This window comes from Apteryx mantelli, chromosome 7 (assembly GCF_036417845.1).
Source record: "Apteryx mantelli isolate bAptMan1 chromosome 7, bAptMan1.hap1, whole genome shotgun sequence".
In the NCBI taxonomy this organism is placed as follows: domain Eukaryota; kingdom Metazoa; phylum Chordata; class Aves; order Apterygiformes; family Apterygidae; genus Apteryx; species Apteryx mantelli.
The window spans coordinates 20,229,177-20,255,947 of record NC_089984.1 but is presented as its reverse complement, the minus strand read 5'-3'; the positions used below and the strand labels follow the sequence as shown (position 1 = coordinate 20,255,947).

Sequence of the window (26,771 nt, the reverse complement as noted above, 5' to 3'; positions counted from 1 at the left end):
ACATCTGCATCAGAAGTGTTTTCTCCTGGTGCTATCTATATATGAGAGTGTTATATTTTGGTGTTCTAAGGCCATTTTACTCTTAAGAAAGAGTTTTTTGAGTTTTTGTTTTTTGTTTTTGTTGGGGTTTTTTTTGTAGTCTAATATAATTTGTGTCCGAAAACTTAACAGAATTACTTGAATTGCTTTATTTATCCTGACTCTTCCCCTGTTTCCTTATGTTGTCTGGGTATAGTTGTAAGGAACATTTTATGTGCTTATTTTAATTGTCAGTTTGGTTTTGAAACCACGATGAGCCCAACATGACTCTATTTGGTGCTGTATAGCATAGAACAAGAAGGTAGTCCCTGTTTAGAAAAGCCTCAGATTTTGTATGTAAAGCAAGTTCCTAGTTTCAAGTCTTGCAGGGCCTTGAAAATGAGCAGCAGCTTCCGTCTGAGATGACAGAGAAGGGGACTGGAACAGGGGTGCAGAGAGCGAGGTGAGCTGATCCCAGGGACAGCCGAGGCAGATGATCTTTGTAGCTGTTTGAGGGGCTTAGATACGAAGATGAGTGACTTTAGCTGTATAGTTATAAAGGAAAAGATCCATTTTAAGAGGTGCTATGAGAAGGAATAGTGTAAGACTTAAACATAGTTTGGTAAGAGAACACGGGATATTCATAGTCATGCTCAGGTTACGCATGGTTTGAGTGACAAATGTGAAATTGTCAGCAGAGAACAAAAAGGAGCGAGAAGGGAGAACTTACTGGGGAAACTCTAGCAGCCATCTTTAGTTTGATGCAATGGTATGACATCTCCAAGACGAGTCTGCGGGATGCAGGCATCCAGTCCAAAGTGCCTTTTAAAAATAGGCCTCTGCTCTTTATACTGTTAGGAATTTGTGAAAATTTATTCTCATTCTTATTTGTATTCTTTTATAAAATAGCTTCTTTTGTTACCTTCTAAGAAAACCTATTTCCATACTTTTTTAATAGGCATTACTTCTCTCAAATGTGAGGTTACTGAAAAGACATACCTTTCTGTATTGAGTTCAATTAGCAGTCAATCCTGCAATAAAAAAAAAAAAGAAGAAAGAAGAAGAAAAGGCAACTAACAGAGTTCTATCACCTCTAGCATAACTGAGCAAAACATTAACATATCTTTGGTCAGTGCTACAGTTGATCAGCAGTGTCACAGCTGAAAACGTATGCTGCTGCAAATGCAAACTTGTTTTTGTTAAAATGTGCTGTAATGTGGTCAACAAGTTCATGGTACCAAAGATAGGGGCCCCTCTATATAGTGCTGATCGTGGGATTTATTATTCTGTTATTTAAGGTAATGGTATGTTGCTAGGTCAACAGAAGGGTCACAGTTCTCAGATATAGCAGAGCTTTAAGAAATACTTGGAAAGACCATCAGTTGCAGGACCTGTAACAAAAATATTATTCAGTCTAGCTCATAAGGTTCTAATTTTCTTGAATTATCCTAAGTGTGATAACAGCTTACTCCTGAAGCACACACAGAAGCTCTATTTAGCATTCACTGGCCTCAGAGCAGTTTCTACAGTTGAACTTCCTTCCTTAAAATGGGGAGTTTTATAAAAGCAAATACCGTGTTTCTGAGGAGGTGTTGGAATGAGAGAATCTCCTCTCTGCCGGTCAGACAGTGACAGTCAGTTTTCCCATGCCTTCCACTGACATTTTGAAAAATGTCTGTCTAAATGTTCATTTTCTTAAGACAAAAGCAATTGGCATTCTTAATTTTGAGATCATATTCTGAAACAACATTGTTATTAGACTCTTGTGGATTGAACAACACAATTTATACCTTCCTTTTGATACGACGTGGCAAATGGTCAGCAAAAGTACTTTCCTTGCATTTGTATGAGCTCTCATAGTATTTTATATAACAGCCCCTTAGAGGTGTTGAGTGACTGTCTTAATTCAAAGAAATGAGTTAGGGCCTTTAATGTTCAGTCTGAAATAGTGAAAGGCAGTGGCCATAGTTTGTTTGCCTTATTCCACTAAATAATTATAGAATAATTTGTTGAGGTTATTTTTTTAGACTATATCAGCTGTCACCTTGAAATCTTGATATTAAGGGCAGTGCTTTTAGGCCATTTGCTTCTAGTTTTGGTTTGGTATTTTTTCTAAGTTCAGATAACAGCCTTTTCATTTGATAGATCTTTTTCATTTAAACTACAAGATGAAGTAACTAAATATGTTAGAACTCTAGATCTAGATGAGTAAGTATGTCATCTGTTACTGTCTACTAATACAAAGTAAAACATGCCATTAAATAATACAGGCAATTGAAACACTAGATGCTTTCAGGTAAAGGAATTAAAAATGTTAACAGACATGCTTGCTGATATATAAAAAAACCCAAAATAATCATGTGGGCTGGGCACTACACACTCAAAATGATTGAAAACGTAAAATGTCAGTTAAAGAAAAAATATTGCCAAAATACTAAATTGGTTCATGATGGTTTTGTATGTCTTTGCTTGAGAAGCAATTGTTATGAGACTTGTTGTTGTTTTTTTCCCCTCTCAGCTACTTGCTATCATTTGAGGTTTCAATTGCTTGACATAGAATTGGTGGATAATTAGCAGTGTGGATAGCTGTGAAGAGCATATGTAGTAATTTAGTTCTTGGTTCTTTCTAATTGCCTGCCCATCGGTAGTTTGCTAGGGTGAGTAGCTCATTATTCAAACATTTTAAAAGGAAAGTACTGTAGAAATGAAAATGCTCTTATTATTAACACAGTATTGAAAATCAAAACCTTTTAAATAAACAAGTCACTATTTGACAAATCTGTCCCAAAAGCCATTGTTTACATGGGAGAATGAGCAGATACAGTTCATTTTTCCCTCTGTCTGAAATAAAGATGTGTCAGTCTGTTTTAGAAAATGTTAAAGTTGAAGACATTAAAATATGTTGAAATAAAATAAGTTTGTCTAAATGGGCAAGCTTCATTGTTAAAGATAAACATCTAAAATTAATAGACTTTAAAGACAAATCTATGCTATTAATTAGGGTTGACCTTGAGGTCGTTTTAAACCCCAAACATGCCAGTGAATTTATACAGTAAACCTTTTAGCTTGCCTGCAGGAGTACTTCCTTCCAAGTCGAGAAGCTCTGTTGTTAGTCCTGCTTTTTAATGCACTCATTTTGAAGTGTGCTTAGAACTTAATGGCATGATGCAGTGTTTGAGCACCGTCTCCCTGCAGTTTCCACAACTGCCTGGTTCTAGCTGACACTTTACTTGTCTTTTCTATAGCCTGTGACTAGAAAAAAAGCTGGTTCTTAAAATGCTGTGGACAGAGCTGCAAAATGTATCATAGACAAGGAAAAGTGTCTTCTGCAATTCCATCTGGGTGGTCTTAACCCTAAAGCTTGGTACCAAATATGAGGATAGATATTTCACTTAAAAGCTTAAATATTTGTTTTAATGTGGAAACCTCATAATAACTACTGAATGCTACCATTTTAGTATGAAATGTAGGAGTAGCTACAAGCTTTACGGGTAAGGTAGGACCAATCCTAAGGGTGAGATGGTGCTATTACTAAATTGCTTAGCATTCTTTTTTTTTTTTTTGTAAAAGTGAAATGGGGGGGGGGTCTTTTTTTTTTTCATGCTGTCTTTCAGGAATAAGTTGACAAACCCAAATGTATGGTACCAGATAGTGTATATAAATTGTCCTCAACTTCGTTCCAATCCATTTTCGGTATATATCTCTGAGTCATTTGGAAAAGAAAAAAATGCTGAACTTCACAGTTCTACAAATTACTCTTTCTCCTGTTCCTTCATCCCACCTCAGATAAGGTAAATGACAGGGAGTAATTCAAAACCTTAAGTATTTAACCCTTGTCCAAGAAACTGTAAAAGTAGCATTTTCAAAGAGTTAGAGGTTAAAGAGGATAAAATATATAGAAAGTAAACATTTTCAGATATGTGAACCTAAAATCTTTTAAATTTTGCTGTGCACCATATGACACATAATATTAATGTTTAAAAATCTGAATTGTCTTGTGAGAACTTGTGTCAAATTCTGAGACCAATTTCATTTATTTAAAAGAAAGAGTATAAATTTTAGTGCACCTTAGCAAGCCACTAAAATTTTCTTGATAATATTACTTTATATCTTCAGAACATTTAGCAGAAGCCAATAAGGAAATTGCTATTGAATCACTAACGTACTAGTACCTGTGTTTGGGGGGGGGGATGTTTCATGAAAGGATTTAATAATGTCCTTTTAGGAGACCACCTGCTAATGAGGACAGTTTATTTAGGATGTCACGAGTCTGGCAAGTATTTACTAATGACAGAGTAAAAGACTGCTGGTTAAGACCACCGTTTGCTAATAGAGCAATAGTATCCCAAGAAGAATGTTTTTTCAATTAAGCTTCCAAAGGACATTGCTGTTGAGCAAACCAGTCTCTTAAGAAACTTTAAGTAAAAATCCCCAAATGGAAATGCAGTTCAACTCTATTTCTGTAAATCACTTGTAAAACTAATGTTTTGTTGGTCCCTTAAAACAGGATCAACTCCGTTACTTCGTAGCACAAGGCTTTTTTTTAAAGTCCATACCTAATTAAAGTATTGCTTTGACTTTTTCACCGACCCTATTTTGACCTTCCTGGAATGAAAAAAAGTCAGCCTGTACTGCTTTTTCCTTCTGTCTGTCTTTTCTTTGACAAGTCCATTTTCTTATTTTACTGATAGCTAAATAAACAAGCAAACCACTTAACTAGATGTTATTAAACTGTGTCTTCTAAAATAAAAGCTGATTTTGTCTCTGAAAATACACTTTTACTATTTTTGTCATATACTTTGAAATAGCTTTTGCGAAGTGAAATAAATGTTTTAGAAACAGTTTAAGGAATATGTTTACATAGCAACATGAAGGACTGGAAAGCTTATTCACAGAAACTGTCTTTTCCGTCTCTTCTCACATTACTAGTAGATTTGGTCATAAAAGTTGGTCACCTGTCACAATGCAATATTTCATATGTAAACTTAAAACATAGCACAGTTGCTTGGGTTTAGTTAATTTGGAAATATATCCTGGATCACCTTCATCTTCTCACTGAACTTCACATTCTGCTTCTAGGCTTAATTGGGTGGGATGAATCTCTGAATATCTTCATTTACATAATTTTTCTTTATATGAGAATATATTTTATTTATCTAAAAGTTAATTGCAATCAAGCTTATGCTTCAGGTAATGTGTATTTGAGTTGTTATTTAAATGCACAACTGTAAGGTGAAGGACTCAATGTCACACACTTTGCATTGTAATTTGGACAGAGTCTAAATAGATCTCAGCTTGCACCATGTAAAATAGCTAATGTATCTGAATTTCCTGTTTGCAAATAACATGATGTCATCCACTTCTAATTCTGATATCTTCTTTTGCAAAAAACTGCAGAATTTAACTTTCTTCTTCCCTTCCCACTTTTTTTTTTCTTTTAACAGATTTGAAGAACTTGTGAAAAAGTTCAAAGTAGAATATCATGCTGGTGGATCTACTCAAAATTCCGTTAAAGTGGCCCAGGTTTGTTCTTCCTTAAAAATAGTTATTGGTACAAGATATTCAAAGTGTTGATTCTGAATCAGCTTGATGCTCTGTATAGCCTGCTATGTTTCTGCTGCCCGCAGGATGTTTGGGGTTTTGGGGGGGCATGATTCATTTTGAAGTTTTGCTTTTTATTCTTTTAACACAGTTTCTATTAAGGTTATATTTACAATTACTATGTAGGTGCAAGCACACTGGGTCACTTGAATGGCAAAGAGGCTGGAGCACATGATGTCTGAGGAGAGGCTGAGGCAGCTGTGTTTTTCCTTTAGCCTGGAAAAGAGAAGGCTGGGAGCATGAGGGCTCTAACTGGGATTCAGTTTTTGGCTTCAGCTACCTAAAAGGGGGGAGAGGAGAGTTTTAAGGAAGATGGAGCCAGATATGCTTCTCAAAGGTCTACAGTGGAAGGACGAGAGGGAAGGACAATGTCCCTATTTGCAGTAAGGGATGTTCTAATGGGATATAAGGGGAAAAAAAAGAGAGTGGTTAAACACTGGAACAGGTTTCCCAGAGAGGTTTTCAAATCTCTGTCCTTGGAGATTTTCATAACTTAAGAGGATGATGCCTTGGGCAACCTGATCTAATTTTGAGACCAACCCTGCTCTGAGTGGTGGGTTTGACTAGATGACCTGCAGAGGTCCCTTCCAGCCTACATTGTTCTGTGGTTCTACCCACATTTATCCTGTAGGAACTTGGAAGTTTGTTCATGAAAGTTTGAACTGTAAAACTTTTTCTTAATAGAAGGATAGTTTTTCTGTCTATGAGTATGATGGAGAACAGTAATGAATTGGATTCAAGGTGTACTTAGTGGGTTTTTTTTTTCATATGTAACTAAAATATGCCTTTTGTCACACTACTCACACATATTCTTGGGTATATATTTTTAGATAGTGTGATAGATATATAAATCCTACAATTAAAAATGTACAAACTATATTTATAACCTTTTCTTAATGATGCTGGCTTATTAACTTCCAGACTCCTTGTATAATTAAAACTTATTGCCAGATAGCATTAAATGAACATTTGGAAGAAATTAAATTCACTTTAACAGTTCTAACTCTGAATGGTCGTGTCTTTTAAATATAGTCAGTTATATACAGTTTTTGGTTCCGATAATAATTTAAAAAAACAACAAAAAACTCTTCATCAGGCGAGCTGGAAAGCAAATCATTGAATTTATTCTGTGTCAGAATCACCGTTGCTCAACCTGTGGGCATGGTGTCATGGTGGAAGGCTGTTGATTGCATTCCTGATGGTTGATCAGAGGTCAACTATTTGGAGGGAGTTCTGTAACTGTTTATTAGCTCAGAGTCATGACGTTCTGCTTCCATTCCTACCTCTAGATTACAGAGGTACACAAGCAAATGTGTTTGGTACATTCTGAGTTGCTAAACTTCAGGGTGTTCAAAGAGCCCAGGATTTTATCTCCATCTCTTCTTGAAATGACCTCTTTGACCTCAGGCAGTTTTTTAGTTAACTGTGTGTCTGATTCTTGGATGTCTCTTAATTTAGTGGTCAAGGTGTTGTTCAATAATAAGGCTATGAAGTGCACAGAACATACATATGAGTGAATGAAAGAGAGGAAGTTTGAAGCAATGAAACTTAGGGTTGTCTGTATCAATGCTCCTTTCTTACACTGATAGGATTTTGAACTTTTCCCTTTGCCTTGGCTCTGAACTGGAAGCCTCATTCAGCTCCAGTTGCCAACTGGAGTTGAATTTGTCTCCAGAAAGGTTGTAATATCTGAGGTTTTGTTTCAAATAAGAATAAAACTTCAAACAGTTGTCTGTGAATAACTTAATATCAATAAGAAACTTTAAAAGAGGGACGCGAGGGTGAGAGACAAAGAAAAGGGAATTCTGGAAATCTTAAAAACAAGCTGTTATTCTGTAAGCTTTAGCAAAAGAACAATGTGAGGATGGAAAAAAAAGTTAAAATATATATTATAATAAATATATTATATATTATAATATAATATAATAAGGAGGAGATATAGCTTTGTATAACTTAAATATAGATATTTATGTTTTTAAATTAGTGGGAGTAAGTAAAGAAGCATTCAGGAAGCCTGACTGGTCTTTGGAAAGAAGTAAAGAACCAATAAATAAGCTCAGAGCTTAGAGCTAGCCATCTCTACAAGGATGCATGCAGGGAAAGAAATCCTGAGACCACCACTTTTATTAATTTCTCAAGTCATGTTACTTTGTGCAAAAGGCTTGGAAAAATATGCTAACAACCGTGAGAGGTATAAACTCAAAAAGTTTGTTTCAGCTATTTTTGAGAGTTTAAAAGTCGCTGAGAGTATAGGTTTGTTTAAAAAAAAAAATGCATCCTTGGAAAACTGACTATAATGAAATACAACTGTTTGAGTAGAATGATTGCAAATGAACAAATGGCCTCTGAAGTCTGGTAACTGCTTCTTTAAAAGTCCATTTCTGAGTGGGAAGAGTGTGTATTATTAAGTAGTGTGGTAGGAAAATTAGAGGCCAATTAATAAAATGATTGAGATAAAATGAATTTAAGCAGTTAAACAGGGTCACTGAATTACTTATGTTTCAAACCATCCGTTTCTTTATGGGTCAGAAGAGCAACACTAGGCTGAAACAAAAATACACAAAGGCAAAATGGGTGGGGGAATTTAGAGTGTTTACTCTGTTAAAAATGGAAAAATGAAACCGTAATAAGCATGCTTGGATGGTGTATGATGATCATTAGCTCTGTCATGTATTCTCATGTATTTCAGATATTTCTTTCAACGTTTTTCTATCATGTCTGTAAAGATGGTGAGATCTACTCAGCAAAGACTATCTCTGTTCTTTAAATGGATAAGCCAACTTCTAAAAAAATAATTAAAGAGAAACGAAAAGGCTTAGAAATATTTTATTTATCGTGCATGAGAAATTTGAGAAGGTGATAAAGAAGCAACAGGAAGAAGCTGTGAGTTCAAAGAAAACGGAAGAAAATGAAACTTAAATCACAGATTTTGGAACTAGAAGTTTAAAACATCATCAACTTTAGTGGAAATGAAGATTTTAGTGTACAAACAATTAACTAGAAGCGCAGTCAGGTTGTGAAGAGTAGAATTATTTAGATTTTTTTTTAGCAGTGTTAATGACAAAGAAAGATCTGAAGTGCAGCCTCGAAGTAAGAATTTGACAGGTAAGGTACTAAGGAGAATCTTGACCTTTTTTTCAGTTTTGTCTTGCAGTAGAAGCAAAGTAGAATGTATGGCACACTGCAGAGGAGAGCTGTGCCTGGAGCCATTGTGGGAGTCAGAAAGCTGAATGATATCTGTCCAAAGTGGGTATTATGTGGGCAGGGTTCTCAGCGGGGTCATAAAAAGGAAGAGGTGTGGACATAGGGACAACAGAAAGGATGTTTTTTAAAGAACTGCTTCTCAAGGGCCATGGGGAAGTAAAAAAAAATTTACAAAGTGACAAACATCTATCAGAGGGAAAGCTGTATGAAAAGAAAGGTCTAAGCACTGATGAAGCCAGCTATTTGAGAAAATTATTTGGAAGGAGCAAGTTAAGAATGATTCTGTTGCAGAAGAAGTCCAGAAGACTATTGAATTGAAAATTAAGAGGGTGGAAGATAAGTCATAAAGGGGCAGTAACTCATGCTCTATTGTTTTTCATAAATGTATTTAAAGTACAATAATATTTTTAAAATATTTCCGAAAGAGGTGAAGAGGAGTACCAAGAGCAATATAGAAGTAATGAAGAGCAGTACTGAAGCCAGTGAGACTAGGATATTTATGTTCAAGTCTTCTGAGCATATGCTGATCTTGAAAAGAGCAAGAGAGTTGAAATGATTTTGGCTGCTGCTTCTTCCTATGTGTGTTACTGTCATTTCTAGAATACATCAATCACTTTTTTCCCCTCCTCCTTCCCAATATGAGGAGGGAAAAAAGTGATTGATGTATTCTATAAATGACAGTAACACGCATAGGAAGAAGAAGATAAAACAAATGAGGTTGCAGTTTAATCTTTCATAAAAAAGTTTAAGCTAACAGTGAGTATGTCTTGGAAATATTAATTCATATGATGAGAGAAATACTGATAGAAAGAAGAGAGGAAAACAGACACAGAAAAGTGTCCTTGTGGGGGGGGGGAATGAAATAGTTTGTACCAGAGAACAGGAAATAAGAGAAAAAAAAGGTTATTGCCTGAAGAAGAAAAGCAGTATAAAAATCACAGTTTTGCTCTGATGCTCTGTCCCTCACTGTCCCATCCTTGTTACGTTTTTACTAATCTGCTTTTCATTTTCCACTTTCATCTTTCTTGGATGTAAACTAGTTACACTGGAAAAGAAAAGATGGGTAACCAGAACACACTGGGTATTTCTAAGGCCTTAAGGAAAAGTCTTATTGAAGTAAATGTCTTTTCCTTTTAGAATTTAGTACTGAATGGAAAAATCAGTTAAGAAAGAGGCAGGCCAAAAAGAATGGGGAGAGGGGAAGAAGGTAATGCTAGAGGGTTTTCTTGGGTGTAGTACAACATGGAAAACAGCTGGAATCCAGAGTATCGATAAATATGCAGGTAAACTTAGACAAGCTATGATCAGAGGTGTTATGTTATTAGGCAGGACTGTTCCCCTCCTCCCTAAATACAATTTTAAGATGCCCATATATAGATATGGGATCTTTTGTGTCTGAAAGATTGGTTTTCCATTTTATTTCTAAATATTGTAATTTTAAGGTTCTCTGTTTATCTGTGGCCTTTGTGTCTGTCTTGTTTAAGGAATTTGGTTACTGAAGAGGTTAATCTGCTGGTAAGGGGTTTTAATAATTTCAAACTTTGCTGGATCAAACTTTAATTTATCAGGCGTTAATCACTGAGAATTGCTTCATGATACATTGGAAAATGAGGACTAGAGATGAAACTGAATTGCTATAACTTAGTTTCTAAAATAGAAACTAACGTTTAACTTTCCTGCTTGGTGATCTTGGCACTTGAATTATCCTTTTATATAGACTTATTGTTTTACTTTGTTTTTAAAGTTGAAGTTATGATGCATGCTTAGGAACAGGGAGAAGTGGGGGTATTTAGTTGAAATTGCAATGTGCTGCTACTCTGACCTTGTCTCATTAAATTTTGGCTTTGTATCTAATATGATATGTGACATCTTGCTTTAATCTGAGCTCTTACAATCCCTCCAAATGATTGGATCCATTATATTAAATCTATAAAATATGCATACATGTAACTGCATACAGTTCATAAATAATGTAATGTTTTAGAGTTTTGCCAACAAACTAAATTCAGATTTGTGAATACAGTATTTTACTACTCCTCAGCTTCTTTCTGTAATTTTAATTAAGCCTATGTGCCTGTCTAGCCACAAAGATTGATCTGGAAGGGGGGGGGGAGAGTTTTTTTTAGTAGTGCTAGTGACTTCAAAGCATCTAAAACAGATAGCTTGCATGTGCAGACAGGGCAGGTATTACTGACCAGGCCATATTTGCATGCTTTCTATTATCGTTAATTTTGAGTTTGGCTTGCTGGGGTTAGAACTGTAAGAAGTACAGTCTCTGAAGCTTTATCTAACTCAAGTGCTGATTTTAGATTTCAAGTCTAACCTGATAGCATTTTATAACTTGGATTTTAAATAACAACACAACCTTGTCAATGCATATGGCACATGCTCCTTTTTGTTTTTTTGAAAGTGAGTGTAAAGAATGGCACATTCTTCATGCTCAGTATAGTTGCTCTTGGTTTGTGCTCAGTTTCTTGCTAGCTTATTTTCATTTTAACAGTTCTGCTGTTGCTGTGGATCTAATTTAGCCATTAGAGAGAGCTCTATTCTGTCTCATTCATCCTTGAGAGAATTGTAAAACTCTCATTACACAATTTTTATTGCTACTGGTGTAGTGTGAACTTGGAAGAATGTAGTTTGATACATTCACATTGAATTTGTTGGACTGGCAGATAAGGGAAAAACATCTTAAGATACAGTTCTTGGGAAGGCTTCATACAGATACTCTTGGGACTTCACAATAATGTTTTTATAATATACACTTCAGAAAATAGTATTGACTTCATATTCTTTTTTCTGCATTACCTATTGCTATCTAATTGTACGGTTTTGTTATTTGTGGTTATACAATATTCTTGCACAAAACCTCTTGCAGTTGTTAGATGCTTCAGTAAAGAAGCTTGATTTAAACTACAATATGTGCTTATTTACTTTTAATAATGTGTAGAATGCTATGGCTTTTTAAATGAGGGATAAAAACATGATAAAATAATACAATGATAAATTATGCTGAGCATTTGAGTCCCGCAGTCCTCTGTAGTTTATGGAGGTATAACACTTTCCCAATATCATCCTATATTTCAAGGAGTTGTAATTTCATCCCAGTTTTTTATTCTTCAATGATGATTAGCTGGATCTGTTAATCTAAAATGATTGTGCTTTTTAGCATTCTAATAAACTGACAAATCTGAGAATACAGTTTTGAAAAATGAACTGATTCATGCTTGTTTCTAAAAAGAAACATAAGTGATGAAGACTTATATGGCTTTCAGATTTTTACTATTAGTCATATACTCATTTATGTGAGTAATTAGCCAAACCATGGTATGATATTAAAAATACTTGTCCACTGGGTCATGTTTAATCTGAGAATAATCTATAAAGCTACAAATGTATCTATGAAAAATCCTTGGAGGGAGAACTTTATTTTTTAAAAAACATAACCTGTAATCTTGTAAACATATACTAGATGCATTGGGCCTGGTTGCATGCTTAAAATTAAGCTTGCATGTATTTGTAAGATAGTGCCCTTGGTTAGATGTTAGCTATAGTGTGTGATCTACAAAGTTCATCACACCTTAGCTCTTCAGTGTTGAGTAGTTTAGTGATTTCCTCCTCACTTTCCCATCATTCAATATAAATATATAAAAATGACATATAACTTTAATGGAATTAATCTTTTCCTCATGTGTGAAAACTGCTGGATTACTTCTATGCAATTAATTAGACTGAGACATAGCAGGAAGAAAGGTTTGGCTTAGGAGCAGGGCTCAAATTGTATTGAATGTGCATAACTAGAAGGGAGGTAATAGAAGAGTTATCAAGGACGTCACCCCAGGCATGTTCTCAATTGTCTTTGGAGGCTCATATAACTTTGCTGAACCCACCGTTATTTTACGGAACCCATCATGCTATCACCTAGAAATGTTCTCTGTGCTAGTGGTTGCGTGCTTAAGCTCGCTTGTGCCACAAATGCCTTTCTCCAAAGACTGTTTCTGGAATGGTGCTCACAAAAGGTGCAAGCAAGTCCCCTTCTTCCTTCTACTTAGTGAAACAGGACATTTAACTCCATATCCTTCTGTTGACAAAAAGGAAATAGATCATTTTTTCGGAAGAGGTAGGCTCTGTGCCTTTGAACCATTTAGGACAGAGTCTTAAGTTTCTCAGTTAGTTTTGGCCTTATGCTCTGTGTTCCTTAAGCAACTTCATTACGTGCCCCTACTCAGATGGGCTTGGTGGCCTCCACAGACATGTTTCCAATATTTTCAATAGTTCAATCCAGCTTTCAAGAGAAAGTATAAAAAAAGCTCTCTAAACCATTTTCTGTTTTGTATGATTTAATAAACTTAGGTATAGCCTCATCTTCTCTGCCAGAAAACAATCCCAAGACATGTGTTTCCTTCTGTGCCAGCTCAGATATTTTTCTGCTGTGCCCCATTGGTATAACATTCCTCCAGCATGATTTCCTGTCAATGACAATGCCAGCACACAGTGCTGTGTTGCAAATGCGAATACCAGCTTCTCAAACCTATTTCACTTGAAAAAAAGATAAGCAGGGAAGAGTTATGACTTTCAGCTCATTTTTTTATATATACCTTGCTAAAGTTTATATGCTACTGAACCTCTTAAATGCCTATCCCCAATGCTGTGGCCACTTCTGATAAGTGAGACTTATACTCACTGAAGGAATAACAAAACATGCCTTAGTGCTGACAAAAACAGTCATTTGATTAAGTACGGCTCTATGGAAATATAACAGTGGCTCTTTCCACTGATGTGAAGACAGTGTCCCATTGTCAGTGCCATGGGGGACAGTGTCATGCGCCTGTGACTTGAATGCTGTATTTCCTAAGTTTTTCTTTTCAAGGGCACTCTATCATTCATGTGCTCTTCCAAATTAGCCAAAGCCAAAAACCAAAATGATGATGTCTGTATTGATTCAGACAGAACAGACAGACTTTCCCCTTCAGAAAGATAACATGCAGGTTGGGTAATTTTGGTATAATGCTTTAGCTGGTTTGGCACAGATATTAGAAAGATTATGTAGTATCTATGAGACCTTCCTAGATTTTTTGAAAGCCTTAGAGAAGATTGCCAGACCTTTTGCTCTGCTGTCAGTTTCAAAGTCTTAGAGCCACCAGAAACAGTTCAAAAAAGCATCAAAACCACATTACCACAGTGGTAAACTTTGTACAATTCTAAGCAAGTTCCCCCCAGATTACAAAAGTGGGTACTTCTCAGACTTTCAGTATTTAGAAGGAAGCTCATATTTCTTATGGCCTGTTGCTGGCATTTGACACTTTGCTCCTACAGTTTTGAATTACATGTTGGGAGTAAATTATGCAGCAGTGTGCTGAAAGAACTACCTTTTTGAGGTTCCTGATAGCGAGGCCTTTTTTCCTGCACGGTGATACTGGCTACATTCTGGTAGTATGGTTTAGAACTCCCTGTGTATGTACGTAGACCTGTGAATGTAGTTTTGATGAATACCAGGATGGTCAGAAAGCAAAGTTCTGAAGAGCTTGTGGCATTTTTTTCAGGTTTCCAAATGCCCTCCAATGCCAGGTTTCTAAATCTGTTCTCTTAAAATTAGGCAGTGCCAATTAGACCATTGGCAGACTCCAACACTCAGGTGCTAACTGTTAAGCATTGCAAGACAAATATCCTTATCACTTATCACAACAATGTCACTTTGGCATGGATTTGAATAGCTGGCTGCTGGCCAAGTGGACTTGCAGTTTGATGCACCAGAACCACACCCGCTTGTTTCTTCAGGTCTTGTCCCTGGCAAGCACCATCACTAGGATTTAAAAGTAGGACATTCAAAATCACCTTGGAGAAACAGGCATCTGTGTCGCTTTTTCTGGCTAGAAAGAATTGTACAGTCGCAATTCCCCTAAATCCTTTCAAACAGAGCCTTCAAACTCTCATTTTCAATGTGTTTTCATGAGCTTTAGAGTCCATATGCAGCCTCTGTTCATTCATCCAAAATTCTAATTTGTTTAAATGATTAAAAAACTGCTTCCATGTTCCAGAGTCGTCAAACATCAATCACCCATATGAAATCAGAAGACACTCTACAAATGGCAGCAGTTGGCTCCTCCTGGGAACAACCCTTAGGCTGTGAAATTCAGATGCTTGCTGCTTGACTCAGCTTCCATGCCTGCTTGGCTGTGTTAGCACCATATTTTGGAACTGTAAAATTTGTCAGCTTTTTCAAAAGCAACCAAGGAATTCAAACACAATTAGCACCTAAACTAATGTTCAGCTGAATGAGTTGACCCAAACCTCATTGTTTTTTGGTCTTCCCTTGCACTGTTTGCACCTCTAATTTGTGAACCATGCTATATATGAGAATGAGATGGGTTAGTACATTCCCTAGTTTATGCCTAAGCTGAAAACAGACATTTTTCTAGGTAACACAATGGGTGCAGGCTGGGATATATCCTGAAGAAATAAAGAACTGGAAGTGTCACTGGGCTACATATAGGAGAGTACCTGCAGGGTGCCATGCTGTGAACCCTCCAGCCTTTTGTGCTCTGAGTGGCAATGGGACTTCTCAGAACCTTTCACGGCAGTGTCCATGCAGTGAAGGGCTAATGGCCCTCCAGTAATTCGATGGCATTTACTAAATGTGTTCCTATCAGTTGACACTGGAAGGAGAATGACTGCTTGCTTTGGCAGTCTCAGAAGAGAGGGTAAATCCCTGGGCTTTGCTGATATTAATTTGGCATGCTACTCAAGTCTTGGAAGCTCAGGAGCCGTTTTATCCTTAGTAGCTCAATAAGTTACATAACTACATCTTTAGCAATTAATTAATGTTAAGTGATATGATACAGTGGGGAGTTAATTGCCTTGGAAATCCAAAACACCAAGTTATGAGGGATTTCTTGCACATCTCTAGAATATTTTCTGTTGTAAGTGTACTTTTTTTTTTCCTCTCTGAATAAGATTACTGAAAATCTTACTGTTAGCTAAGGACTCTGTGCAGGTATTACAATTTATATACTGTTCCTGGACATGTAGTGCTTTCATCAGAAAGTTTAAATATAATAGTTATATAATATCTGTATAAATATATAAAATTAAAATAAATATATTTTTTCTTGCACATTTGTTAGATATTTTCACAGGTTTGTTGCCTAAAACGATTCTTTTCTCTATTTCAATAACTTATGCTCAATTCATGTGGATGCATGTCAGAGTTTGTACTCTTGAGTTTTGAATTTGACATTGCTACTAACTTGCTTTGTAGCCATGCAGTAAATTAGTATACCTTTCTCTTACTTATTTAAAAAATGGAGATAATATTGGTTTATCTCAATAGAAATATAATGCAAACACCTATGAGTTTGCATAGTGTTTTAAAAAATGTAAAGCTAACTTGATCAGTTCATCAGAAGGCACAGCAGCACTTTTATTAAAGGCTCTTGAGCATGATTTCAAAGGAACATGTAGGATTGCCTTGCCAATCACACCAGTAGCCTGTGTGTTTCCGTGGCCTTTTCAGTGACTACCATTGTGTGCTTTATGGGAAATTATAATATTGCCTGTTCAAGGAAAGGGTATGGAATAATATAGTAAACTCCCAAGAGTGAAGTTTTGTCCGAGCACTACTCCATTAGTAGTTGACTTGCACCCTGACACATGACATCTTGCTTGTGGATATTCTTATTATTGGTATATATGTCTAGTGCTTAAAATAATAATAATAATAATAATAATAATAATAATAATAAGGAAAAAGAATTCCCTAAATTGTGACTTCATTTATATGCATTGACTTTCACAGTTTAATTATTCATGCTGCAAAATAGTATTCACCTTTTAATTTTATGTGTTTTCACCTTCTGTTAGCTTGTAAAGGATTAAAAGAGATTCTTTATTGACTTTCTGGGTGTTATCTGTAAAATTATGTATTTTGCTTCCAATATGGTGACAATTTTTTTCATCTCCTGTCATTCTCTTGTGTCTTTTTATGGTTATCACTAGTGTTGGGTTGAGCTTGGGTACTGTAGCTTTATATACTGTAGGATAACATTTTCCTTGTTTAACTGTACTTAGAAGATCTATATTGTATTAAAATGAGTCTCTGGTAGTTTTTATAGTTGTCATAGTTCCTTTTTAAAGGATTGGGCCTGTTATCATCTTGAACAACTGTAGGAGAATATTTACCAGACATGTCGCAGGAGTCCTGTTGGAACAGGTCACAGGACCTTAAAGGAAAAGTATATCCTCTAGTATATTCTGGCTTTGTTAAAGTATAAACACAAATGCAACAGCTCCAGTTACTTTCTTGTTACGCCGTGTGTAATGAAAGTAAAACACTCAAAGTTGACAGTGTTGTATTCCCTTCTAAGGCTGTTACCAGTGTTCTGCTTTTAACTGAGATGCTTTTCACTTGTGAGTGAAAGGAGGATCATTTACGTGTAACAGTTAGATTTTGCGTGCATTCCATAGCTATCCACAATATCTACCTTAAACTCTCTCACCCATCTTCAAAAACACACCACAGTATCAGGACTAACTAAATGATGTTTCAAGTACTTTTGTATTGCTTTTACAAATCCCTAGATTTTTTCCTAGGAAACAGAATATGTAAGTAAACTTGTTAGCTTCTACACACACAGTTTTATCTTTTCCATACTCTAATGAGAAGACCACTCTGATCTACTCAGAGATATGTAGGAGTTAGGAGCAGACAGTTTAGAAGTAAAGATACTGTGTACTGACACAGTGTATACCATATGCTATATACTAGTCTATGCCAGAAGAGTTAAATTTAGGTGTCATAGTAGAGTTAAATGACTATACTCAATTATAGTGAGTTTCTTCATGACATTACTGTGTGACAAATAATTGAATTAATTGAAGAAAATAATTTACTCTTGTTTTGTCAAGGATTGTGCTAATGCATTAAGATAAATTTGTAAACCCCAAAATCAAAAGTCTTTCCTTCAGAGTCAATATAGTGGCACAGATGTACTGTAGGATAAATTAAGTAGGTTTGTTTTCTGTCTTTTAAAAATGCATCCTGAAGTCTCAGTGATTCCTTATTCTGTTTAGTTTATGAATAAAAAAAAAATTATTTTTTTTAAAACAGGTAACTTTCCAGTGCTCACTCACACTCTGAGCTGGGCTGGGGATTTTTGCCTTTTTTCATGCATCTTGAGTAGAAGAAGATTCTACGTGGCAGTTTATGCCCTGAGTTATACCTATCTAACCACATTAGATTTTGTGGAGTTTCTCCAGGTGTAACTGAGAAAGGCATTTGTCACACGACGTTTTATTAGAGGCGATGATGCACAAAAGCAAAAATATCTGGCTTAACTCAGATTTTAAGTTAAACTTGTGAGATTGGCACTAAAAGAGCTCTGTATGACTGGAATATACTTGATTCTGAAGTAGTGAATTTCATCAAACAGTAGGTACCACTTTGCGGGCTCACTTTGCAAGAAGAAGGGGTTCGCTTCAAAGGGACAAGGTAGAATGCGTAGACATATCTTTGAAGCAATTATGTGACTTTTTTTGGAGCAGCAAAGAAAATAAATGTTACTTCACTTCCATGCCTGAAGTGTTCAGATAGAGTATGGTGTACAGTCTCATATATGTGAAACAGCTTTTCATTTAAATTTGTTTCTTTTTTTATTTGTTCTCTTATAAATGAATCAAAGTAAAAGTTCTTATTGGTGCAAATTGAATACCTCCCAGTTACTTCCAAACCAATATGTGCAATCAGCTCTAATTAGTTGTTATGCTTGCTTTCTTATTTGACATACAATGTTGAGGTTTTCCATTTGCTAACGCACTACCGTTCTCCTTAGAAAGATGGGCTGGGCTATGAGCCTTCCTTGCACTCACAGTGCATCAGCAGTAGTCTTTCTTATTCACCTTATAAGCAAGTGGTTTCCCTGCCTTCTTCAGCGTGCAACACAGAAGGGCATAATTCTCAGCTGGGACAATCTCATTTTGTTTTGGAGGTTTTGGGGTTTTGTCTTCTTTTGCAGAACTAAAAATGTCAATTATTACATAATTGTATCTGTGTCTCTTCATGTTAAGATTTTGATACTTCATGTGTGGCTTTTTTTTGTTGTTGTTAGTGAAAAACTAACATGTTGGTATTTTGGAAAGAAAATGACAGAGCTTTGCAGTACAACAGACTCATATTTGTGTCTTCTTTCTGTAGGCTTTTCAATACAGTTATGAGTGTCATCCATTTTGTCTTTTTGACCTTTAGAAAAATAAATAACTTAAGTTCATCCTTTTTTGGCTCCACTCTAATTACTAGTGTACTATATTAGTTTTAATGGTGATAGGAAAAGTATAGAACACAAATTTGGTAGGCAAATATTTTCAGATTGATTTTATTCAAGATTAGCATAATTTTGATCATTTGTTTCCACAAAGAAAAACAAGATTTCCCTTCTGCTTGATGTAATAGGTGATTCAATTTTAATATGAACATGCTAGCATTATAAGTGCGTAAATTACTTGAAGAGACCTAACAATAACAATTACAATGATTAATTGCATGGAGAAAAGTAAAAGTTTTCTGTAGGTTTGCTATAGGATCATTTTTCATTAGATAATATAGTCCATGGATATTTTTACCTCTGCAAATTTCATTATTCATAAAACTATTAACTTTTTTGTCAACTCATGTATGTTGGTACTTCTGGTTTATTGCAAGATAAACATCATTGTTGTGATGACAAACTTTTCTTAAAAATTAACTTGTTATATTATAAACTGATCAGTATCTTGTTTTGCATTTAATCAGCAAATTAAATTTTAGCCTGTGTCTGTTTTGCAAGTATTTATAGTGTATGATTAAACAAGGAATGAAACTTGTTGACGTGTTTTAAAATTATTGTTCATTTTTCAAGTTTTTAAAATCCTTTGGGTGCTAGTTGAGACTACAAAGGGACTGACTGACCAACACAGTTAATTTTGGGGTGGCTTCAGCAATTCTCATCTGTGATCCTGAGATGGGTTGTCTTATTCTATAACAGATACTGAGGTGCTGCAACCTGCAGGCCAAAATATGAAGAGAAAATCAGTGCTGATTTATTTCAGTGTACCAGACGGTCAGCTGCAGCAGCTTAGTAGATAGGTCACAAGCAACTGAACTGTTCCTGCAGTGAGGGTAAGGCTCCCTAGGAAAGGGATCAGTATGCTGCTGGATGAAGTGCCACTAAGCTGTCCTTTAGAAATCTGTCCCTGCTCGTGAATCGGAGCTCTACACCTAGATGAGAGCCCTGAAAATCCTTCCGTTCTCTCTAGTGGGTACACATTACGAATCTGTCCAGATTCTTAGCCGTGTTGTTCAGCTGTGTTTCTAAGAGCCAATGCCATGTTGTAAGAAGAAAATTTATCTCAGATTATTGAGTCTTCAATTTCTGAATGTGGCTTACATTATATTACAGTACCTAAAAAACTGTGATCCCCAAATTAATTTCACTAGCAATTGTCATATGTGAAAGAGGGATATGATAGTAAGCTGCTGATATGTATTACCTTTTAAAATTGCTGTGATAATTGATAAATATTGTTGCTTATAAAAATCCCCCCCTTTTTTTTTAACAAATGAGGTATGATGGTAATGCATCTAATTGAACAGGTCTCGTATTTTAGGGAGTAAGTGCCAATTTAAGTCACTGTGGAGTTTTTTCAACTATTTTTCCAAAACTTGATTGAATTGAAATATGAAAAATGCAAAAGAAGTTAACAGGGCAGGATTGCCTGTACATTACAATTATACTGTCATACCAAACTGTATATTATATTACTAATTGATTTTCCTAAATGTATGTGTGCTTTATAGTATATAAAGTTTTGTTTTTGAAGTTGTTCTGAAATTTTGTTGCATGTTTCCTTGTCCAACATTAGTTGCCCATTGAAGAAGTCAAGTCTTGGTGACATTTTGGAGTTATGGAACTGAGATCTTCCATCTCTTCGAAACAGTGACTTTCGATTCTGTTCCCTTCTCAGAAAGAACCAGTTTTGAGAGCAGAAGGAAGTGGGAAAAGACTCAGTCCTTGGAGGGAGCGCTAACTGAAATGAGAGTGAGGAAAAGTGCATCTAGCAAAGGCAAATAAATAGTCTTTTGAGTATCTCTCCTCATATTTAGTTATGATGTTTCTCCAAAACCATTTTTAATGAAAAGTCTTTTTTGTTTATTACCAGGTAGTCCATGAGCCTCTACCTGGGCAACTTAACAGTTTTTGCCATCACTGATTCTTATCAAATGCCTTGCAGTAGCCCTGTAAGAGACTGCAGGCTTTATTTTTCCCCTAAGCAAGCTCAACAATTTAGCACCAAGGTTCCAAAAATCTGCATGTATTTTTTTACTCACCAGGGGCTCACTGAGCACAAAGAACTAATTGAATTGAAATCTTTGTGATTTTTTTTCTCCTGAATATGTTACTGGTGTGTCACAAAATATGGTAGGTTAACAGGATCGAAAGGGAAATTTTCCTTTTTTGCTACCCAGTTTTTGGTACGGATAGATAAGGACTTCAGGTATGGCAAATATAATTTTTCAGAAGCACCAACTTTATTTAAAAAACTGTAGCAATGGCAATTTTTAAATTTACATGCATAATGCAAATTTGAGCTGTATGCTAGGGAATGCTGCTGTGAAGTAGACCAAGTGTGATTTTTTTTGTGGCAATCTAACTGCACTAGAATTTTAGGCTAGATGACTCAAAGCTGCCTTGCTAAAAATAAAGTAACTTTCTGTTTTAAAAACTGAACTGTACACATACAAAATATATATGCAATTAAGAAACAGCTTCTGAATGCAACAGTTTTCTTGGGTGGTATTTTAACTTGGACGTGTAGCTCAAAGGTTAAAAGATCCTGAGAACTAAGGTGCTTGGATGTTAAAAAGTAACTGTGACTTGATCACATAGGGCTATCTGTCTAGGTGACTCATCCCTATGTCAATAGCTCAACTACTTTCTACAAATATGAGCTGGATGCTGTAAATGGTGTAGCAGCACAGACTTAAAATCCGGATTTCCTTTTGTGAAACATTGTGGGTAAGATACATTTTAACATCAATTTAAAGATAAATAATTAAATTCTAAAACAGCTTGTCTTAGAAAACGAAGAATGACATAGCATGTTCTATTAAAGATACTGAGGTATAGTAAGGGAGTGTGTCCTGTGTCAAGCAAGCAAGGACATATGTCAGATAATTATTTTCTGATTGCAAAATGATGGAGTGGGATGGCATTTTGGTTTCTCAGTTTCTCTTTTAAACCTTTTCATTTTTTCCTATCTGTTCTTTGAACCATTTTGATGAATTATATTCTGTTAGTCCTATCAAGGCAAGTCTTAACCATCTTTCATCTTTTCCAGAAGGTGCATCTGAGTTGGAGGAGGGGGAGAATTTGGTCATCATCTGACCTGTGTTCTTGTAAGATTTTTCTCATTGTACCAGCATCATCATAAGTGTTCAGCCTTTAGGATACTATTTTGAGGACAGCTGAAAGCAGAGTTTAGACTACCAAAAAAATCTTCTGTTTGACCAAAAAGTCAAAGACAAAACCTTTGGTTGTAATGCATGCTCTCGACTGCTGTCTGACTGCTGAAGTTAAACTTTTCTCTTTTGTGGTGTGCCTGACTTAGCTAGAAATGACCTCTTCCACTTCCCACTGTCCCCTTCCTTGCTTTTTTTGTGAGCATGTGACAGACACCAAAGGTTCCCAGTTTCTAAAGCTATGTTTTCAAGTGCTATGGGTGAGGCAGATTAAAGAAAAAGCTTGAAAGCAAATCATCCCCACCCATGTTCTTTATAGGATCTTTTTTTTCTTAATGGTTTCACTTGCTAGTCCAGGAAATTCAAATGACTTCTAACACTAGACAAATTCATTGCAATTTCCTCTTTATCCCCCGGAAGGATTTCTGCATGTGTTTGCTTTGGATTTGCTCTTTATTACAACCCGCCTGTACCTCTTAGTGGTCTGTAGCCTTCCCTTGTTCAGAAGGCTTGTTGTTGCTTTTTCTTTCTGTTTTCCACATTCTGAACTTAAGAAGGTTTTTCCAAGGGAGTATCTTCAGTTATTTTCAGAAAAGCAGAAATATCCCTCTTCTAATGGAGGGACGCAGAGTGCAGTATCAGGATGTCATATACTAGAAGCCTCCCTTTTTCTTTTCACAGTCTGCTTAGGGAAGGGCAGCTGTGAACAGTACTTCGTATTTCATTAATGCAGAATTTGTCAGGTGCTAGTTGCTATGTCAAGTATCTTAAGTATCATGAGCTGCTCTACTCTTGGGAGGGGAGCCTTATAATTAAGTTCAAAACTGTTGTTTTATTGCTTTATCTTTGGAATAAGTTTGTGAGTGTTGTAGTAGGTCATAGGTCCAGCCTGCAGCATAGGGTTGTGCCCAAATTGTAGACATTATCCACATCTCTTTGAAGGAGAGCAGTAGTGCCATTCTGTTGGTAACATACAATTACAACATATAATTGTGATCAGTATTTAAATATATAGGCCAATGAAAAAGAAAAGCACTTGTTGCTTCTGTATCTTTCTCTTTGTATGATAGCTTTTGACTTCTGAGGAATTTGTCTAAGAAGTGGGTTGAAGGACAATTCCCAAAACACCCATCTTCTGCCAGTATTATGGATCTGTTTCACTTGGCCCTTTGGTCAAGTTGACTTTGGTAGATGTTTGATGGCTGATGAGCATTCATTTTAACAGAGCTGTTATTAGGGGTGCAATCAAAAGAGTAATGAAAGAAGAGACGGAGGCAGTCTTTCCACAGTCATGTTTATTACCTGGCCCACAGCTCAGAGATCCAAATGTTGCTACTGTCACTGACAGTGATGACCAAACTAATCTTGGTAACTATTATTATGGAAAGTTGCGTCTTTGTTTCATGAGCTGTCTTTTGTGGTAATTTTGCAGACCTCTGTTTTCTTCTCCATGGTAGTTATAATTCATATGAAATGACAAGGGATTATCAAATGTTGTCAGTGTGCAGACATGAAATAGTTGTATGTCTCCTTCAAGTACATGCTGAGAGCACTGTCTAAAAGCTTGTGAGAAATCTGAGCATAAATGAAAAGCAATATACGGAGGCTGAACTCAGTCAATGTAAAAGTGATGCAAACAGAAGGATGAAATCCTTGCTAAGAGTTAGTAACTTAAAACAAAATACCTCAGTTTGTTAAAAATGGTGCAAAGCTTGTGATCTTCCTCAGTCTAGGAGAGAGCTTTTAAAAGCTGCCTTTTATTTACTAGCAGTCTGTGCTGTTATTTTGACGGATTCAGATCTTGTTTTGGGGACTTACAGGCTTGTTTACTCTAACAACCATGTACTTGGAAAATACCTAAGGCTTCAAATAGCGCTATCAGGTCCAGAATATGGCAACTGAAAGCTGAGAGGAAAGCCTCATTTCTAATGCTCTGGACACTACATTTGCTCTCCATTACATAATGAAACTGGCTCTGGAGCATGGTACTAAATTTCAAAGTCCTTCATGTGCTGACTGGACTACCTGGGGGACTGCTTCTCCTTTAGCAGTAGGATCTTTCACAACAGCTGTCCTCTTTGGAAACAGGGGAGCTATTAAAAATAACAGCTGCAAAATCTGGAAGAAACGGTCAAATTCAGAGACAGAAGAAAGTAATTTATCAGTATGAACTCTAACTTACACATCCTAACAGAGGACAAATGAGTCAAGTCAGTGTAAAGCAATGTATTTTATGAGCATTTTATATCATTTCTGATTGTGGCCTAGATTTTTCTTGCTGATCAGCCCACAGGAATTTTCTTCCAAACAAAATTAGTGACCTCAGATCTTATTGCCTTCTGAATCACCTGCAAACTTTCAACAGTGACAATAAATCCAGAATGTAGAGGAGGATGGGTGGAGGGAGAATGTGTGATTTGCATTGACAGCTTTATTTTGTATAGATACCAAGTTATATGTGGCCATAAATACTTGAATTGGGAAGACGGAGATTATTTTCTCATGGATTACTCTGCCAGAGGGGAACTCTGAGCTACCAAGTTGGTACAAGTCTTCAGGGGTTACAGCAGTTGCTTGCCCTGCTTTTGCCTAAGGCCTTTGTTCAAAATTATATCAGAAATAAGAATGAGACAAATACTTTCTGATTCCCTCTCCCTTCCTATCCTGTTACAGTGTATCAGGATCTGATGGAAATTACTGCTCCGAAGAGCACTGACTGTCAGAACATAGTCTTCATTGATAAAAAGCACAATATGTAATCTTTCTCTTCTGAGTCAGTCAGCGGTATCTTTTGGTGTTAATTTGTACAGGGAGGTATATTAAATGTGAAGGCTTAATGACTAGTTTACTAATTGCTTCAAATATTTTAACCATATTTCTATGAAAATTATTTCTCTGAAGTTCTGGTGTTATCTAAAGGAAGAAAAAAATAGATGATACGTTAGAAACGTAGTGCAAAACCTTTATCAACAGTGACTTTAGCCATCTTAAAACTATACTGAAGCATACACGTGTACATGTAACTACTAGCATAACTACTCCTAGTAGTTATGTTCATGTTTTAACTTGCAGGAAGAAAACAGCAAAATGTATTGGCATTAGAAAGACGTGTGCCCTTTCACTTCAACAAATAGTGGAAGAATAGGAGAAAATAGTATGCAAAAATCATAACCAATTATTTTACCTTTGTGTTTATTTGCTTCAACTCTTTTTATCACGCTATTTTGAATTTCAGATTATTATGATCTTTTCTACTTTTCCATCCTCATGAATGTTGATGCCTTTTCAGTAACTATTTATCATAATGCCCTTTTTGATTTCTTACAATCTATGGAGTAAAATAATACAGAGATCTGGGTAACTACAGATTTAAATGTAAAGCAAGATGAAAATAGTGAAGTGTTCAGAAAAGACTGTGTGGAAGACAACAGAGGAGAAATTAAAGGGTTTTTGGTACCTCTAAAATTGTTTAGCTCTACAGTTGGGCCAGAAGGTAAAAATAGTTGACCCGGGGGGGGGGGGGGGGGCAGCGGGCGTGGGGAGGTGTCTTTGGAAGAAGGCAGTCTTTTTACCTTTTCTTCGACCTTTCTTTTAGTACGATTTTACATCATACTTGTCTCAGTAAATCAAGTTGTATGTGCATCCATCAGTTTCTGTTCAGGATGAAAAGAAATAGTAGTAGATGACAAAAGTAAACTTCTACTTTGTAGAAACAACACCTCTTTCAGACTACACCATTTCAGTAATTTCTTAGTGAAAAATAAAAAGATTTACAGTTGGCAGTGCTCCATGACACTGCAAAATTTCACAAAAATGTTCCTGGACTTGGCATTCTCTTTACTTACATAGGCTGAAGTCCATCAAATGATACCACTCCTGATATTAGAACATTATTATTATTTTTAATCATAGTGGCAACCTAACTTGCATGTACTCATAGTTTAGACTCTCTTAGGCAATAGAAAGAAACAGTTGCATCTCTTGATGCGAAGCTGTTTGTTTGTTGTTATCTTCTCTTTCAAAAATGTTGGGGTTCCTGTAATAGGAAATAGAAGGTCTTGAGACTACATGTGACAGATTTTCAGTGTGGACTCACCTGCTGTCTTCAGTCTATCCTGTTGTGCCTAGGTGTTTTAACAGTTTCACAGCCATGACTGATCTTGTACGTGGCATGTGGTGCATCACCTAGATACAGCATAATTAAGGTGAGGCTTCCAGCTAGGATAGCTTTGCTTCTGTTGGTAAAACTCAAAATGCTTGTTTTCTTTCTTTTTTTTTTTTTTTTTTTTTTTGGTATTTTCTGTGTGTGAATAAGTTGAAACCTTTATATTCCATATGTCAAAAACATTGTTTTGAGATTGTAGTTCAGGTATAAATCCACAAACTGTAAAACCCATGCCAAAAAGGAGCCATCCTGATCAAATACTAATTTAATCTAGTTACTCCAGTTTTTCCTGAAAGA

The 26,771-nt window shown here is 36.0% G+C and overlaps 1 protein-coding gene across 1 annotated transcript in view; it reads left to right on the top strand.

Moving 5' to 3' along the window:
• The window catches only part of ADK (adenosine kinase), a 302,259-nt gene that overhangs the window by 76,259 nt on the left and 199,229 nt on the right, over nt 1-26,771 (top strand). Inside the window, 1 exon segment of the mRNA XM_067299898.1 lies at nt 5,463-5,541. Within this exon segment, the coding sequence (XP_067155999.1) occupies nt 5,463-5,541 (79 nt within the window).